Below are 17,750 nucleotides of genomic sequence, written 5' to 3' on the forward strand. Positions count from 1 at the left end.
CTATTACAATCCTTGATGCTCTGTCCTTCTATGCCTGATGTCACCTCAGGTGGCTCTCAAATGTCCTGGCAATCCCAACTCTCTTTAGTGGTGCTTGCTGGTACATTAATGTCTCTCTGGTATTTCTGACATGCCACAAGTGACTTTTAAGTCGGTGATGGCAAGTAGAGGAGCTCGATGAAAAACCTGTTGTGTTTAGTAGTCTTTCTCAGAAGGGACAATCGCTTTCCTCAAGTATTTCATGTGTTTCATTCATCTAGAATGGAAACTTCAGGTAGTCCTTGACCCCTGAAGGGATTTTGTTTAACAAAAACGTTACATTTCCCCAGAGTAGGCAAAGTACAATAGAGGAGGCACTAGCACTTCAGCCACCCCCAAGGGTGGTTTCAGCCTGTCTGGATGCTCAGATTGCAGTGGATTTCTCAAGGATGCTCCTGTCACAGTCATTGCTGTTGGCTGCAAGGGACAGCCTGTGGCAGCAGGAAGTCTCACCTAAAGAGCTCAGAGTGGTCACAGCAGAGAGAAAGAGAAATGGTGTGATCAAGCTCTTCCTGGCTCAAGGTTCGGGGTTTATCTGTGAGGACTAAGGAGACAAAATAACATTTTAACCTTATGGGAGTGTCCAAATAAATCCAAGACATCTAAAAGTAATTGAGTGTTGCAGAAGTAGCAGCTTGTTTGTGGTATTGTGTCTTTCAGCACAAGCCACCTGAGGTGACAGATGCATTGAAGTGACTGACTTTAAAAACTGCAGTTGGATGTTTGCCTGCTTTGTTGCTGTTTTCATTATTTTTAGGGATGTGACAAATGAGGGCATGGAAAACAGGCTGCTGAGAACATATTGATTCTTCCCAGACAAAATCCCTGGTTATTTCAACAAACAGGGGAACCACTTTTCCAAGTAACAAAATGCAGGAGTGGCAAGGGGAAACATAACTGTGACACATCCTTCTGGGCTGCTTTGTGATCATTATTTCTCATTTCAAAGCTGTGCTCTATGTTCATAGCCTTACCAGTGTACTGAGGGACGCGGGCTCCTGCCTCCAAGCCAGAATGGCTGAAAACAAGGGGTTAGTAAGGAAAGTTTATAGTATGTTGGGAATGCTGCTTCCCTGCACTTGGGTTTTTAATAGTGTGAATGAATTGGCACAGTAATCCAGGGCTCTGAAGTACATCATGCCCTTGGTACCCAGACTGGCTGCTGGGGTGATTTCACACCAACACAATATCAGCTGACATTCTGTCATTGAGCCATGCAGGAATTTTACCGCACGGGTACAGTCTTGAATTTTCATGAGATTCTCTCTGTTCTGCTTGAATGAATTGTGGAAGATTTAAGATGCATCTGCTATTACCAAAAGATTGTCATCTGAGTTTCCTTGAGGTATTTTACAGAAATGCCAAGTTCTGCAGATGAGGAATGTTTCAGATGCTTATTGAATTTGAAATTAGGTTTTCTTTTTTTTTGGTCTCAGTAATATAATGTTTGTGCTAACTGGGATAAAAAAAATTTCCACAAGTGCTAAACATCTTCCATCTCAGATAAAGGTTGTCTTAGAGCATGTGAAAATATTTTTGAGTGCTCAAACTCACATTTGATAAGTAGAATAACAAGGCACAGCTGCTTCTGCAATTAAATTGGAAGTTCTCACTGAAAGCTTGAAATGCAGCACGGTCTCCCTCCCTCCCTCTCTTTATCATTATTAGTATTGGCTCAAGCTGTGTGACAACAACCAGGGGGATTGAATGCAGCTTATCAGAGGCCAGCCCTTTTCTAGGGAGCTTTGCTTTTCCATACCAGCCTCCTAATGGAGAAATTCCATTCTAGGTTTTTTGGGTGAGGTAGTCCTATGTTGCTCTCAGCTAAAAATAAGCCCCAAGAATTACAGGCTTTCAACCCATTAGCTCATAAGAATCACTAGTATTCACTGTTGCATCATTTTTGGCTGTCATTCAGTACACAATGACAAGTATTTATTCACCTAGAAGAGGATGTAGAAAGCTACATGGGTTGTGGCTGACACCATGATTAGAGTGAAACTGTTTCAGCTGAAAACGGTTATACCTTCAGCAATGCGTAACAGCCAAGAATAGTTTTTTACGCTGAAGGAACCACATGGGGCTATTCTGCCTCATGTACTAATATGGGTTTGGGGACTAAAAATAAACTGGTATTTTTAGCTGAAGAAAGTTTGCCTTGAGCTCCTGATTTTTCCATCAGAAGAGTCAAAATATGTATCATCTAATGCCCTTTTTCTGTCAGCAGCAACAGCAGCTGCCGCTGCCTCCCAGGGTGACTCCCACGGCAAAGCGGCCTCAGGGCTCCTCCAGTGCCCGGGCGAGAGCGGGTCCAGTGCCTGGGCACTGAGAGTGCTCACACACGGTGGCTCCTCACAGAGATTCTCGCGGCTACTGATAAAGCTGAATTGCCTCATGGAACCACACAGAAGAAACAGATAAGGCTGGGAGCCACAGTGCGCTGCTGTGTGTGTGAGATAGTGGCGGGAGGGTGGCAGAATCACGGAATCATTCTGGTTGGAAAAGACCTCTGAGATCATCGAGTCCAACCTGTGACTGATCCCCACTTGTCAACCAGACCAGGGCACCGAGTACACCACATCCAGGTACTCCTTGAACACCTCCTGAAACAGTGACTCCACAACCTCCCTTGACAGCCCCTTCCAATGCCTAATCACCCCTCCTGTGAAGAATTTCTACCTAGTGTCCAACCTAAACTCACCTGGCTGCAGCTAAAGGCCATGTTTTCCTGTCCTGTCCCCTGTTCGCTGGGAGCAGAGGCCATCCCCCGGCTGCACCCTCCTGTCACAGGGAGTTGTGGAGAGCAGGAAGGGCCCCCTGAGCCTCAGGCTGAGCCCCTCCCCAGCTCCTTCAGCTGCTCCTCGTCAGACTGGTTCCCTTCTTCCCAGCTCCGTTCCCTTCTCTGGACATGCTCCAGCCCCTTAACATCCTTCTCGCATTGAGAGGCCCAAAACTGGACACAGGACTCAAGGTGTGGAGTGCAAAGGGAACTGAGGCAGTGATTTGATTACCGGGGGATCGGGCAGGGCGGGAGGCGCGGGTACCCCCGTCCCTGCCATGTCCCTCCTTCCCCATCTCCCCTCAGGGCTGTGAGGGCAGGGGCGGGGGTGGCGCTGCGGCGCCCTCGCGTGTCCGGCAGGGGGCGCTGGAGGCCCGCCCCGCTCCAGGATGACGTCACACGAAGGGGTGGGCGGGAAGAGCCGCTGCTTCATCCGGGTCTCGCGGCGGGGCCTGGGGGTGGGGCCTCGCTCTCACGTGACGCTGCGTGGCGGCGCACCCGCCATCTTGTGTTGTTGGGTTGAGGAGCCGCCGCGGCTGTGAGGGACTCTCCGCCCGGGAGCGCAGGTAACGCCGTCCCGCCGCCGCCCGGCCCCGCCGCTGCCCCGGCCGTCCCTACCACGCCCCTGCCGCCGCGCGCCCCGCCCGACTACCGGCCCTGCCGGCGGCTCCCGTCCGCCTCGGCTGCCGCAGCAGCGAGGCGCCCCGCGGCCTAACCGGGAGGCGAGGCCGCCCAGGGGGGTGGGGGGGTGCGCCTGGAGGGCCCCCCTGCGCTCCCCATGGGCCTCTGCAGGGGTCGTTGGAGATGGGGCGAGCGGGCCTTGAGCTCTCCATGCGGGTCCTTGGTACTTGTCAGGCGGCGGCGGGGCGCCCGCCGCTCCTCAGCGCCCTCCGGGGCCGTCTCCCCTCGCACTGACCCTTGTGAACTCGCTCGTCCCCTCCCAGCCCAGCGGCAGCGCCGCGGTGAGCCCCGCTTCGAGCACGGCCGGCCCTGTCGGGTTACTGTGGCCGAGGAAGGAGGGAGCTCCGAGCCTTCCCCCGCGCAGGCAGCAGGGTGCTGGGAGCAGCGGTGACCGGCAGTGTTTGACTGGAGGAGCCTTGGCAGGCTGAAGAAAGCATCGATCACAATTGTGTACGTTTGCTATTGATCCAAGACAAGTAGTTTCAGTGTCAACAGAGTACTTACGGCTTTTTCAGTTCTCTCTGATTGCGCTTTGAATTGGGACAAGGTGTAGGCCAAAAGGAGGTATTGCCAAGTAGTGCTCCTGGAATAAAAATCCACGTTTCCCCCAGTAACATTCAGTTCAACGTTCGTGGTGTGCTGCTTTTACTGTCATTCTTGAATATCTGTTTGCTTGGGTGGATGGGAAAAGGACTTTTGAATTCTGATTATATTCCTCTAACTTCTTGCTGCACATTTTATTTTCTTGCTTCAGGAGCTGACTTGGGCAAGTTCCTGGAAAGTACGTGTGAATTTTTTTTCTTATGATTCTGCTGGTTGCTTTTGTTCTTAAGAAACTCTTTAATAAACAAAAATTAATTTGCTGTTCTGTGAATGGAGCATTTGGTTGATGCACAGTGTGATAATTGGAAACCTTTGTAAACAAAATTGGTTGCAGTTGTCACCAACAAAAGCTTTGTTTTGCTATTTTTTAAGTTTTGTTATTGGACGGTGACTGCAGTGGATAATAAGAGTATTATTGCTATGAGGTGTTGGTTTTCTTGCCATGCATTTGAATAGGTATCCTTTGAGCAGTTAGCTGATGCCGGTGTAAAAATGTGTGACCTAATTAATCCTGGGGGTGCCAGCAGAAACGTGGAGTGTCCAGGGCCCCATCTGCCCCTGCTTTGCTCCCCAGGTTCATGTAGTTGTACCAGTCAGTTGGTATCAGTGCTTGTGTGCCTGGTGTTAATTCCTGAATGAATGTGTGATTAAAAAAAATAAAGTTTCTGTCTAATAGTTTGCTGGATTAAAGAGAAGGCAGAATTTTAGCCCTGAAAGTTGGATGTCACCTCTTATTTTGAGACTTTGATAAAGTGCTCCAGTATCTGGCAATACTGGGTGTAAATACTGGGGTTGAATGGTTTTAGGAGCTTCTCAGGCTCTCCCAGCCCCTGGGTACAGGAACGTGCCTGGGGACACCTGCTCACTGTATTTCTTTTGGGCCTTTTTCTGAATGCTTTCTGGAGCCTGTGTTTCAAAGCAGGAGCACAGAATTAAAATATAATGTGATTTTGGAGCAGCAATGATTTGTTTCACAGGGTGCTTAAAAAAATTGGTACCACAGTGAAAACTTGGACTCTTACTTTTGTTACAGGTGTTGACCTGGATGATTGTAAAATATCCTCAGGTGCTTCTGTTTGCGTTTTTGCTTGTGTTTCTAAAACATATAGTAAACTAAAACTAAAGTCCCTGTGATTATGTAAGTGAAAAAAATGCTTGTAAATAGACAGTTGAAGGAAAAAATTAATTACAAAGCCCTCAAGTTTTACTCCTCAGTTGAGGAAAAAACCTAAAAAGGGAGTGCAAAGTAGGTTTTGGGTTTTATTAAGGAATTGTGACTAAGCACCTCTGTGTATCCCATGTCTGGATGAAGTTCTGTCACTGGAGTTCCTCATACCTGAATGTAAGAAAAAATCAGTAGTTTTTTAAGATCTATAGATACTTCATTAAGATAAAACCAGCCCTAGATGTCAGAGTCCCATGGAACAAATTGCTGGGACAGCTGAGTGGCTGAAGGCTTTGCTGGTACATCTCTGTGCTGAAAGGTTTCTATTTAACCTGGAAGGGAAAACGTGGTTCAGAGTAACTGATGAAGGTGAGCTGGGCACTATGATCTGTGCTTTCCCCTTTATGTATTTTAATCACTAAGAATGTGAAATCTCATTTTGCCTACTTTTGTCTGGTCTTGCAAGTTCAGGTAACTGTCATATATATGATTCTTATTCTTTCATTGAGGTCTTTAAAATTCTTCCCTAGGACTCTTCAAAGTATGGTATTAAATTCTCTCATAGTCTGATTTAGGGAAAAACAATCCATTTCCTAGCAGTTTTTTCTTAATTTTTCTTTTTTTCTTACTTTTTCCCCCTTCAGTGCTGCTGCTCAAAGATTAGTGGAGATAAACTATTTATAATTCATGATTATAGATAGAGCCATGGGGCAGAGCAAGGGAGCCTTCTCCCTACAGAGCTTCCTAGAGAGCCATTGGATGCTTTGGTGAGGAGAAACCTTTTTCTTTGTTTACTGAGGAAGCATTTGCCTTGAAAGGGACTCTTGCTTTGTGTGGTTTTCTCATCAATTTATTTTAATTGAGTGACATTTGAAAGGCAAGGTGTGTGAAATGCTGCAGGGGGACGGGGTTTGCTCTTTTGGCAACAAAGTCGGTTTCCTGCCCAGCTTAGCCTCTCCTTGTATCTCTTGCTCTCAACTCCAGAACGTTTTTTTTTTTGTTTGCATAAAGGATCTGGCTTGAAAATCACCAGAAGTGAGAAAATGTAGCAAGTTTGCTCAAGGTGTGCCTAAGTTATGGATGGAACTAAGAATTAAGTGCTTTAAGGGACAAGGTCTGTATGCATTGGCCCTCTTGTGGTTGGTGGCAATATGTGTGTGGATATATATAACCAGTTCATCATGGGCATGTTTAATGCCATTATTTTTTTATGTTTAGCTCAGATGGCAGCTGGAGATTGTAGCAGGCTGAGGTCTTTGCATTGCTTTGTTAGGAGCTGAGATTGTTCTGTGTGTTGGTTACAAAACGTGTCCACTTCTCTTTTTGCAGAGGGAGGGCTTTCATTCCATTTCCTCTAAAGGTGATTAAGCATTCCTTCAATTTAGACACTGTAGAGATGGCTTGATGCCTGCATGGGAAACTAGGGTGCCATTGAAATCATTCTTTGCCTCTCTTCTTTTTTAAATGGGAAGGATGCATAGAATTGTTTTGATGCATCTGAGCTTTTTCCCAAGCATGAAATCAAAGTGTGTTTTTCCAGGAGTGAGCCTCTCCTGTAATCCTTAAAGCTTGTAATATATAGAAGCTGGATATGTAGACCTCAGGATTATGAGAAAAGCAGAAGGAATCCCATGAGCTTTGTAGAGGTTGTAGAGTGTGTAGGTCAGTGAAAGTTTTTGATGGATATTTAGAGAATTGTTTTAAATTACTGTGTTATTGACTGCTTTCTGGTTCACTAATTTTTGATCATCTCAGTTATTAAAACAGTGCATTATCATAATTCTCTTTTTGGCCATATGTTTAAAAATTTTAGGGAAATAAAGAGCAATAACGTGATGGCTTTAGTAAGTCTGCTTGTATATGTAGTTTGTCATTATAAACAGATAAACAAGCTTACATATACAGTTTAAAAACTGTTTAGAAAGATATTTTTGTACTGTTAAATAGTTACTATTCCAGTGAAAGTAAGCATGATGCACTGCAGTTTGTGTTTTGTTACTTGAAATTTTGTCCTTTATATTCAGTAGAGAAATTCCTGTTTCAGGTTCTGGTTACAATGAAACAGTTTATGTTCCTTCTCTTCCTGACAATACATGTAAATTGCATTCTGTTAGGAGTATTTTATGTTAAAGATACTGGTTTGTGTGGCTGGGACACTCAGAGGCTCTGGATGTCCATGGTTGATCAGTTTGGGTGAAAGCAGATGGGATCCATGTGTGGTGGTTCAGGCTGGAAGAAACAAGGAGGAGATGCACTCTGGACCCTGCAGAGATGACTTTGGGTGAAGTTTGTGATGATAGAGAGCTGAATAGCTGAATTTATGTGCCTTCAGCCTTAGAGTCAGAATGTCGTGTGGCAGGAGTTGGTTTGGCTGGCAAGTCATGGATTTATAAAGTGATTTTTTTGAGCCATGTGTGTTAGAATCTGAGGATGATTTAGTTGAAGAGCCTTTGGTGGTTGTGAGCTCCAGCCTCCTGCACAAAGCAGGGCTGACGTCAGTGTTAGACTGAGTGTGACAGAAAGTGAGTGAGGCTGATCATGGAATAGCATATGGCAAGGTTTTTATGTAAAAACATTTCATAACTTGACTCAATAGATCAGATGCCCCATTCAACCACCATTAAAAGCAGTGGAAGCTTTCATGGTAGGCTTAGTTAATGCTGAATCATCTGCATATGTGATTTTCTCTGTAACACTTAAGTTTTAAGAGTACTAAGGCCAGGATCAGGCTAACATCACAAGTCAATTTACAAATATATAATTCTTGGATCAAAAGAAGTGAATTTTTTGGGCAAATTTTGCAAAAATGGATATGCTATTAAGAAGTATCACAGTTCATGTGTAGTATATAGTCTGATAGACATGCTGATTCTCTCTGTTAGAATATTTTATTAAACACTCACTGTTGGATGTTTGTTTCCTGAAGTTTAGGATGTCTCAGAACTGCATGAGCAGGCAACCTTAAGGAACGGGGTTGGAGGGGAGGGAGAGACTATCCAAAGCCCAAAGAAGCTGATTATTTAAATGACATGTTAAAAATGAACCCCTGAACCTGTCAGCAGCCCAGGTCTGTTAATTCGGTGGTTGGTGTCAGTGAATGTAGTCTGAAGCTGTGTTCTTCCACTTTGAAAGTATGTTTGGGCTATATAATGTGAGTGGGAGAGGGGTTTTGGTTGCATTCACAGTCTGGCTTCTGACTGGGGAGCAGCTGGATACACTTGGCATCTTGATCTGTAATGCCTTGTGGAAGGGCACAGGTGAAATAGTTATCTACCAGCAAGTTTTCCATGTACAAGGTAGGCAGATGTCAAAGTGATTTTTATTTTTTTTTTTTTTTAAGCTGGGAAGTGAGCTCTGGCAGGATTTTGGGTTAGGATTTGGAATGAGAAGCATTTGTGTTCCAGCCAGTGGCAAGGCCAAGGGTGTGGTTCCCTGGCTCTGCTTGGAGTTTAATCACTGGTGTCTGGTAATAAAATAAAGGTGGAGGTCACGCTGTGTTCTGGTGGGGGAGCTGGGAAAAGTGTTCACTTTTGGCTGTGTGCAGGTGAGGCAAGAAGTGGAAACTCTCCAGCCTACATCTAACCACCAAGTTCACAATAGTAGGTAGGAAAGGAGGAGAACATCTTGAGTTGTGTCACTTCATGTTCTCAATTGTTTTTTGATTTGGTTATGAGGAGTGTAGGTCTTTAGTCTCTTGTGTCACTTCTGTGCTTGAAGGGCTGCTTGTGTTTGTCCTGCTTGACTGGGGTGCAACATGCTGCAAGCTGAGGTGCTCCATGAAGCTTCAGGTGCCCCTGTGCAGTGAGCAGGGCAGTGCCAGTTTGAAAGTGCTGTTTGAGGTAGGCATGGACAATTTCTGATCAGAAATTGCCAGGAGATTGAAATACTTTGGCAAGGGTTTGAGACAGGGAGGTTATAAGACTTCAAGAGATCCAGAAATGTAAGTGTAATAATAGAGGCACAGTTTCTGGAGAAGTGGATGGTTTGGACACTGCTCCCTTAGGAAGAACTTTCTGGCATGTGGGTAGATAGGCCTTGGAAAATTCATGCCTTTATCAGGAATCAGGTTTGGTAAGCCAGAAGGGACTCCTGTGACTTGGCTGGCATCTTGTATAATGTGACTAATAGTTTTTTTTTCTCTGAATAATTTTCTGTTTACACTAGAACTTACTTATTAGAAAATATTTTCACATTGATCTAAAACCAGGTAACTTTGTTGATTATCTCCAGATATCTTTCTTCAGTCCCTTCACTGAATAAATTTGGGTCGTCTGATGTTTTTACCTGAGTGATCATTTACAGACTAAGATACTTAATTTTTTCTCAAAGCTTAATAAATAGAGCTTTAGTGTGCTGTTGGTATTTTTTCTTCTCACTGTAGGCATGTCTGTCAGATTCTATCAATTTTTGAACACCTGATTTACAGCTCTTTTGCCTCTTAGAACAGAAGAGACACAGCATCACTTCAGTGGTAAAATTTGGTGTATATTTACTCTGCATTTTTGTTTTCCTGGGTTAAGTGGTTTTTGTTAGCTCTCTAGTCAATCTTGTATCATATATTCCTTTAAAATTGATTAATGTAATGCATCTCAGCATGTTTTCAGGACTGTGTTTTTCCAGAATAGTTTTATATTTCTCATATATGACCTGTGTTTTCTGCTTGTGAGTCTCTTGACTTTGCCTTATTCAGTGCAACCTGCTGTACTGGACTGAGTCACTGAATAATTCATGGTGGTACAATTGATGATGTGTCATTTCCATTATTTACCATATCCATGTTTGTCATCCTTAGGTTTTAGAAGTTTTGTGGCCAATGTTACATACTGTAGAAGATAGCTTCTTACCTCTTAGTTGGTTTTTAGAATTTTGTTCTGAGATGTGTTGTTGTAGATTCTTTAGAAGAGAAGAAAACTTAGGTTGTGATGATTTGAGATTTTTTTTTTGTGTGGTTCTAAATGATTTTGTCCTTTTTAACATTCTACTGAATTGAAATGTCCTGCAAAAGTTAAATTTTATCTACTTGCTCAAGCAATGACTTTTCTGTTCTTCCAAAAGTATATTTTGATTGCATGTCTTCCATAAATCTGTGTTGCCTGGCCTTAATTATGTCAGTGTCCTTTAATCAGTGTTGTCTGCTTTAGCCAGTGATTAATATCAAACAGGTTGTGTGGCCACCTGAGTCATCCTGTTTACCATTGCACTTCCAAGGTGGCTTCCATGCAGTTGTGGATCATCCTTAATATTTCAAAAATTAGAGAAAATCAGCATTAATTTTTCAGTGAACCTGTTAATTTTTTTTAAAAACCCAGTTACTGGCACTGACATTAGCCAGCTCTGGTGGCTGCCTGTGCAATGTTTTCTTGCTTGTGGAAGGTGAAGTTTTCTCATCTTGATGTGATGTTGCTGTTGAATGGTGGAACACTGCTGTTAAATTCCTCCTCCACATTTACTTAAGGACAACCCATTTCCTTGCACTTAAGACTGCTCATATTGGATTTCTGTTGTGGTCTTTGGTTCTCACATTTTCATCCAGTTTCTGGGTTTAAAAGACACTTTCAGACCTTCAGTAGCAACAGAACTATCTTGAAAGGAAAGGATACTTTTCTTCTTAAACATCTCTGATTAAAGAGTAGGCCACTTAAAAATAAAATAGCTGTGTATAGAAAGGATCAGTGGTATATATATTTTTCAAGGTTTAGGTTTCCAAAGTTAATTAAAAACCTAAGCATGCAGTGGCCCCAAAGCTATAAATTACAATGACAGTCCAAATATTTAAATTTTTTTTTGTCTGCAGAAAAGATGAGATGGTCAGACCTGAATGCAGCCATTGCCTGGGCTTAACTTAGAATGCCAAGAACCTCTCTCTTGGTAGTCTCTACCCAGAACATCTTGGTGAGACAGATAGTCATGTGCCACTAGCTGAGGGAGTTCTGTGATGGAAATGTAGGAATTCAGCATTGCCTGAAAGTCTTTATGCAGGTGCCCATCAGTAACACATGAACCTTAATTTTCTTATGTGAGCTTGAGCAAAGCCTGGAGAATGTGGTAGTTTTGATATTTCAAATCTCTGAAAACAGCTTTTTGACTAGTTATTTATATATTTAGGTAACTGTATGTTTTAAATAAGATACCTGAGCTTATGGGCAAAACGTGCCACAGTAATTGTATGCCTTCAACTGGAACATCTTGCACATTTTAACACATAAATCTAGCTAGTAGAATCAAGTTCTGGCCTGTGTCTGTAGCAGGTACTTGAGAGCTTTAATACTTTTGTAAGGTACTAAATGGTGAGCTTGAAAAATAATTTAAGAAACTGTAAGCTTGGTAGAATAACCATTGTTCCTAAAGTAAGCAGTGAAATGAGTGTTGCTGATGGCAGCTTCTGCATGTGTGATATTACCTGTTAATTGGGAGTGAAAGCCACTTAAAGGCTTCATGTTATTAGATTATAGTTTGTGTCTGTTCACAGGGTGGACTTCTGATTTTTAAAGTACTAAACAGCTTAAAAAATAGGGTTTTTTCCCCTTGCCAGCCTGCAGGTTGTTGGTGGGGTTGATGTGGTTTCTTCTCTTTTCACTCCTGCATGCTGATGGCAGGTCAGTGGCTGGTTGTGGCTGTCACCTCTGGAAAATAGGGTCCTAATTCCATTTTCCCCTAAAGACATGCAGGAAAACCCCAACTGTTTGTTGGGTTGCACTGGCACCCCGATCAAGTATCAACCTTATTTGAAGAAAACTTTGGAAAAACGTTGCAGTTTGGAGGGGTGGTGGGAAGCACCAGGTAGCTGCCTTGGCCAAGCAGTGCTGTTAACTTGCCACTATCAGAATATTGCCTCACTTTCTTGCTTCAGCTTGGGGCTGGCTGTGTGCTCTCTCCCCATACAAAATCTGTAGTGTGGAGATTATTCCTGGATGAATAACCTTTGATTTGTAGAAAACTTCAACACACAAAACTAGCTGTTCAGAAAAGGGCTTTTCCCTCATCAAATTATATCAAGGAGGAAATATTAGGTATATGTTGTTTTTGTAATTTGCCATCCTTGATTAATAAGGAAGCAGCATTTTAATAAATACCAAAATCAACATTTCTGTTATTAATACTGAATTTTAAGACCCAGAAAAATGATTTAGATAATAAAGATGTGATAAGTTTACCATTTTGGCTATGCAAAAGGTGTGAAGTTTGTGACCTGATCCTTCATTCCTGTCTCTGAATTCCTCATCCTTTTTCTTGCTCCACCCTGACTTTCTCCTCCTGTGGTGCGAGTGCTGCCTTGTCCACTCCAACTTGCCTTTCCAGTTCGTGCAGCTTCTCGTGCACAGGAGCCAGGTGTGGTTTGCAGTCACTGTCACGGGCTCCTCTCAGCTTGCTCTCCGTGCTCTGCCCTTTGGCTGCCACTTGGAGAGGCAGCAGAAGCAGCACAGGCTTTCCCCTCCCTTTGTTTCATCTGCTCTCATGTGGCTGCAGTGTTTTCCTGTGGTGCACTTGCTGTCTTAGCTTTCCTGAGCCTTTGCCCTGTTCTTTGCCCTCCCCCTCCCAAATCATTGCCCATTTTCAGGCTGTCTCTTGTCCAATATTTTTCTCCCAAACTTGCCTGTAATTTCTTTTTCGTGTGTGTTTTTTTTGTGGGTAATGTTGACTATTCATTTCACCTGTCACATCTGTTCAGATCACATGCTTGTCTGTTTTATTCTGTTTCAGAGGGGATGTATCCAGTACAATTTCATTCACTTACAGTTGTCTTGTTTTCAGTTCAAAATTCATGCAGTCAGAACTTTTAGGGGTGGAATAACTTACCTGAGTGCAAGAGGAAGAGTTCACAAAGAAAGTGTGGTGGCCAAAATGAGGGATAGGGAAAGCCATACAGAAGAGGAAGAGTTCACAAAGAAAGTGTGGTGGCCAAAATGAGGGATAGGGGAAGCCATTCAGCAGCTCACTAGGATGAGACTAGTGTTCTTGTAGGTACTAAACTGCTTAGAAGTCTAGTAGAGAAACATGACACAGCATCCTCAGTTTTTTGGGAAGATAACACAGAGGCTGAAGAGTGGGGCCAAGTGGGTCCAGTGCCAGTGAACAGTTTGATCCTAAGTGAGTTTTAGTGCTTTGTCCTTGTATCTGCTGTTGTTTAACCCTGAGTGGCAGCCTGTTTGGTGTTACTGATACTGGACTAGCTGTGATGTTTGGAGTTAGAGATCCAGGTTCCCTGGTGATGCCCATGGATTGATCTGACAGCTCTCCACCCCACGCCAGCCCCAGCAGGATTACAGGCATTGCAGGAGGTGGGGGGAACCATCCAATTAAGGGTGCTAGGAATTGTGTTAGAGGCTTCTCTCTGCCCAGTGTGCATGATGGTTTACTTGAATTGCCCCACAATATTTTCTCTTGTGGCTGCTGCATGCTGGCTTTGGGTACCTCACCTTACATTTTGATATGCTGGATGGTGAATGGATATGGCTTGAATGTTCTCAGGAGCTGTAAGCTGCTTCAAAAAGGCAACTCAGATCAGACCAAAATCATCTCAGACTAGGCCTGGGCGAATATCTGGGTATCTTTGTATTAGCTTCTGGTGCAGCTAGTGGGGAAAATTCCATTTAATTATCTAGAATGATTGTGAGAATAAAACCATTAAGATTTGTATATAAATTACTTTGTGTATGGGATAAAGAAGATACAGCATGTTGTTAAAATACACAAGCCAAATGTTAGTTGGTGAGTTTAGACTGCAGGGAGTTTATAAGCATTTGTAATCTTATGCCCAGAGTATTTGGGTAAAATCTGCTCAAGCAATTTTAGCATATTTCATTTTAGCATATTTTGTCATCTTCTTGCTTTGAGAATCTTGATTTATTTTCTTTAATATTATTACTTCTGTGGAATAAATAGAAGGGGAAAAAAGCTTCCTTTGTTTAGTTTTGTCTTGCTTTTTTTCAGTAACGCCCTTTCCACCTCTATCTCCCTGGATTTTGTTTTTCTTTTTCATCACCTTTTCATGCAAAGTATAGACAAACTCATGAAGTTCCTTATTTAGTCCCTGGATCTGCTGAGGGGTGTGGTTCTGATACAGCAGAGTTCCCTCCCTGACATTATGGGTTCTTGAAGTCTGATCAACCAGTGTCTGAAGATGATGCTTTAAATTCTTCTTTTTCTTGGGCTTTACCTACAGTGTGTTTGGTTTTTAAAAAACCAACCTACCTTGCTCTGAAGATTTGGATTTGGCAGCTGCTGGAAGGAAAGAGGAGCTGCATTTATGGCATGAAAGGGCATTTCTCCAGAACTGCCTGGGCTGGACTTGGTTCTCTTAGGGAAAAGCTTTTTGAATGTGGTGGTCTTGTCATCATGCTGTAATCTGTTGGCTTTTAGAGAGTCCTGGAGTGGCATAGGTGAAAGTGGCTTTTGGTCAGCAGTAACTAGTATTTTCACTTCTTGCTGTATTTTTCCTACCAGATTCTAAGTATTTTTTCATTATGTCATTGAAAAGGAAGTAATTTAGGGATTTGAAAAGGCCATATTCCCTTTATTTTTCTATTGAAGTCTTGTTCTTTCCCTCCTGTATGGCTTCATCTGCTCTTGTCCATACACTCTGGATATGTAGGAACTTGACTTGAGCCTTCCTGGTGTCTGCAGGGGTTACCTTGGCTAATAGCAATGAAATCAGCTGAAGTCTGAAGTTATGCATTTCTTCTGCTTAATAGAACCAAGAATGAAAGAAATGCTGTCATTTGCCTGCAGAATTTTGGAGTATTTGGTAGCATTGGATGTACCCAATCTTTAGAAGGCTTATTTTTCAAGAATGAGCAGTGGAAAATTCTTGAATACTCTGCCACTCAGCTGGCAAATCTGTCTTGCTGTAATTCTAGTGGGGTTTTTATCCTCTTGTAATTGTCAGGAAGCAGCAATTCTGTTAATTAAGCATTACTGTTCTTGGAGAAGAGGATTATGCATCAAGTTCTCTGTGTTTGTACAAATTGTTTCCTCAGACACCCTAATCCAGTGTCCTGTTCGAGCTGTTAAAAGAGGGATTTAGGGAAGAAATCTTGATGCAGTTGCTCCTATATTACTAAATCAATCTGTGTTGGAAAGCTGAAATGGATTCCTTAAAAAAAAAAAATCAGTGTAGTCAGTTTTTTCACTTCTTTGCATGACCAGGTGTGCTTTTGTATTTTAAATTAATCTGTGAAGCACTGTATCAATCCAGCTGTTTTCATAATAAATATTTTTATTTTTCAGGTTCACACTTTTTAAAAAAGAGGAATAGAACAGGAAAAAATGGCAGCAGAAACTCAGACACTTAACTTTGGGCCTGAATGGTAAGTTTTGTCTATTTTGTCAGACTCCAGAACTTGTTTAAAAGGACTTTTTTTCCTTTGGAGCAGAATTGATTATGGGGCTAAATGGGATACAGTATCTTTGTTGTGTCCTGTTTCCCCTCAGTCCCTGGCCTGTGATCTAAAGCAATGTTATAAAATGAGTCTTCATTTTGTGAATTGGCTTTGTGTAGGAATTGAGTTGGGTTTTTTGTTATGTTAATGCATAATATTTACCTTGCTGCCAAGCGTTTGAAGGAGGAATAATGTTTATGATCTCAGAGGTATGCACAGAATAATTGAAGATGAGCTTGTGCAGTCTTTGTGTGATGAATGTTAATAAGGAAGTTCTTAAACTCTCCTCACTAGACTTAAATCTATAGCTAAGCAAGCTTTTTCTTTTCCCAGTTTTAAAGAACCTAATCCCTGTATGGAATATGGGAAAAAATGAGAGTTTTGTGTCAGTGTCCTGCACGCTTGTATTGAGAAGTGTCAGGAAAAGAGAGCTGTTGTGTTCAAGGGAATCCATGCTGTCACATAATTTTGTCAGCTGTTAGTTTTACAGCTTGTCTGGCCTGCATTGTCCTGGCTTTTGTGCAAGAGCAATTGCACAGGTGTGGTAATTCAGTATTTGTTCCAGTTTCTTGGTAAAGTATTGGTGAGTTCAGTTACAAACAAGAATTGTGAGTGGTGTGGTTTCTGCAGTGTTTGGTGTCCAAGTGTGTGAATGGGAATGCAGGGTGGTTATAGGAAATACAGTGCTGCAGAGCATGTGATAGAACTGTTCCTGAATACATTCACTTTTGCTGACACATTTCTATACACAATATACAGAAATTGGAGAGAATTCAGTGAAGAAGCAAGACATGATTTGCAGCCTGTGAAACAATGAGAGCTCAGTCTATTTTGTTAGAATGAAAGAAGGTTAAAGAATGAATTTATCAATATCTATAAATATACCACCAGGCAGATATCTTGTGCTGGAGTGCTCTTCAGTGTAAGACAGACATGATTACATTCTTGATGGATGGAAGCCAAAGTTATATTAAAAAAAGAAGGGGGAAGACAATGCTAAAAAAAGCAAATATTTCAACAGCAACTTAATTAACTGTGTCACAGTGAGGGGACTGTCATAGTGAGTCTCCAGTTAGTTTAAAAACCAGATTAGATTAGGTGGAATATATGGAAACATATATTATACTTCAGTGAATTTTAGTGTATTTTTACAGGAATAACGGAACAGAAGATTTATAAATTTTCTTTTGGGTTGTGGTATAGTCATGACTGTGACATAAGCTGCTGTGTCACTTAACAGTGAGACTCTGGGTCACGTTTGATCTGATTGTGTTGAACGTTGCACTGAGCCATCAAATCCTTTAAATAATTCTTCTGCAGGCACAGTTTGGAAGTGGTTATGTAGAGAAACTGCCACGGGGTGGCACCAAACTAAAGAAATAAAATCAGCTTTTGACTTACAAATGGTTTTTTCTTTTCTGTTTAAAGGACAATAAAACAAATCGAAGCATGTTTCAATAATTAGGTGAAAGGTAGTCTCTGAATCACTGTTTTCATTTAGAGCTACTTCCCTGCCAAGGATTTTTTGATTGCTGAGAAGAGCTTTTACTGTTCTACTTGTCTAAGTTGCTCATCAGACAGAATGTAAGAAAATCAGCAGGGTTTTGTTTCTTTACACACATAACCTTTTGTAAAACATTCCTCACACTTAAAGATACCAAGGATTTGGGTAGCTGAGGAAGTGCCTGTGTAGAATGAGACGAATTCACCTGCAGAATGGGCATAATGTACAGCAGTAAGGTGCTACCTGCAAGAAGTCAAGTAACTTTCCTGTGTGGGATGAGAACAAATGTATTAGCATATTTATCTGATACCATAAATCAGATTTATTAGATTGCTGCTTCAAGTGTCTCTGAAGTAGTGTCACTGTATTTTGTACATATCTTTTTTTTTAATTTTATTTTTTCTTTTATTGATTTAACCCTAAGTTAGGTGTTACATGCACTCTCAAAAAAGAAAAGCCATTAATTTTAATTTGTGTAAAAGGGATTTGTGGTAAGGAAGGATTACAGAAACACAAGAAGAAACTTCATTATAAAATTTACTGTGCTGTTCTGTTAAACTTGATGAAACATCTGAATAAACTCTTTCCTTAGCTTAATAT

The 17,750-nt window shown here is 42.0% G+C and overlaps 1 protein-coding gene across 10 annotated transcripts in view; it reads left to right on the forward strand.

Moving 5' to 3' along the window:
• Nucleotides 1-3,278: 3,278 nt before the first annotated feature.
• GIGYF2 (GRB10 interacting GYF protein 2) overlaps nucleotides 3,279-17,750 on the forward strand; it is a 76,802-nt gene continuing 62,330 nt past the window's right edge. For 7 of the 10 annotated variants that reach the window (XM_064720647.1, XM_064720642.1, XM_064720648.1 and 4 more), the window contains exons 1-2: nucleotides 3,279-3,384; nucleotides 15,495-15,574. In XM_064720647.1, the coding sequence (XP_064576717.1) occupies nucleotides 15,534-15,574 (41 nt within the window). In that variant the 5' untranslated portion in view covers nucleotides 3,279-3,384; nucleotides 15,495-15,533. Of the gene's footprint in view, nucleotides 3,385-3,762; nucleotides 3,950-4,253; nucleotides 4,281-15,494; nucleotides 15,575-17,750 lie in introns of all 10 variants that reach the window. The other 3 variants (XM_064720646.1, XM_064720643.1, XM_064720645.1) reach the window with 3 other exon arrangements.

The sequence above is a fragment of the Zonotrichia leucophrys genome, chromosome 9 (assembly GCF_028769735.1).
Source record: "Zonotrichia leucophrys gambelii isolate GWCS_2022_RI chromosome 9, RI_Zleu_2.0, whole genome shotgun sequence".
In the NCBI taxonomy this organism is placed as follows: domain Eukaryota; kingdom Metazoa; phylum Chordata; class Aves; order Passeriformes; family Passerellidae; genus Zonotrichia; species Zonotrichia leucophrys.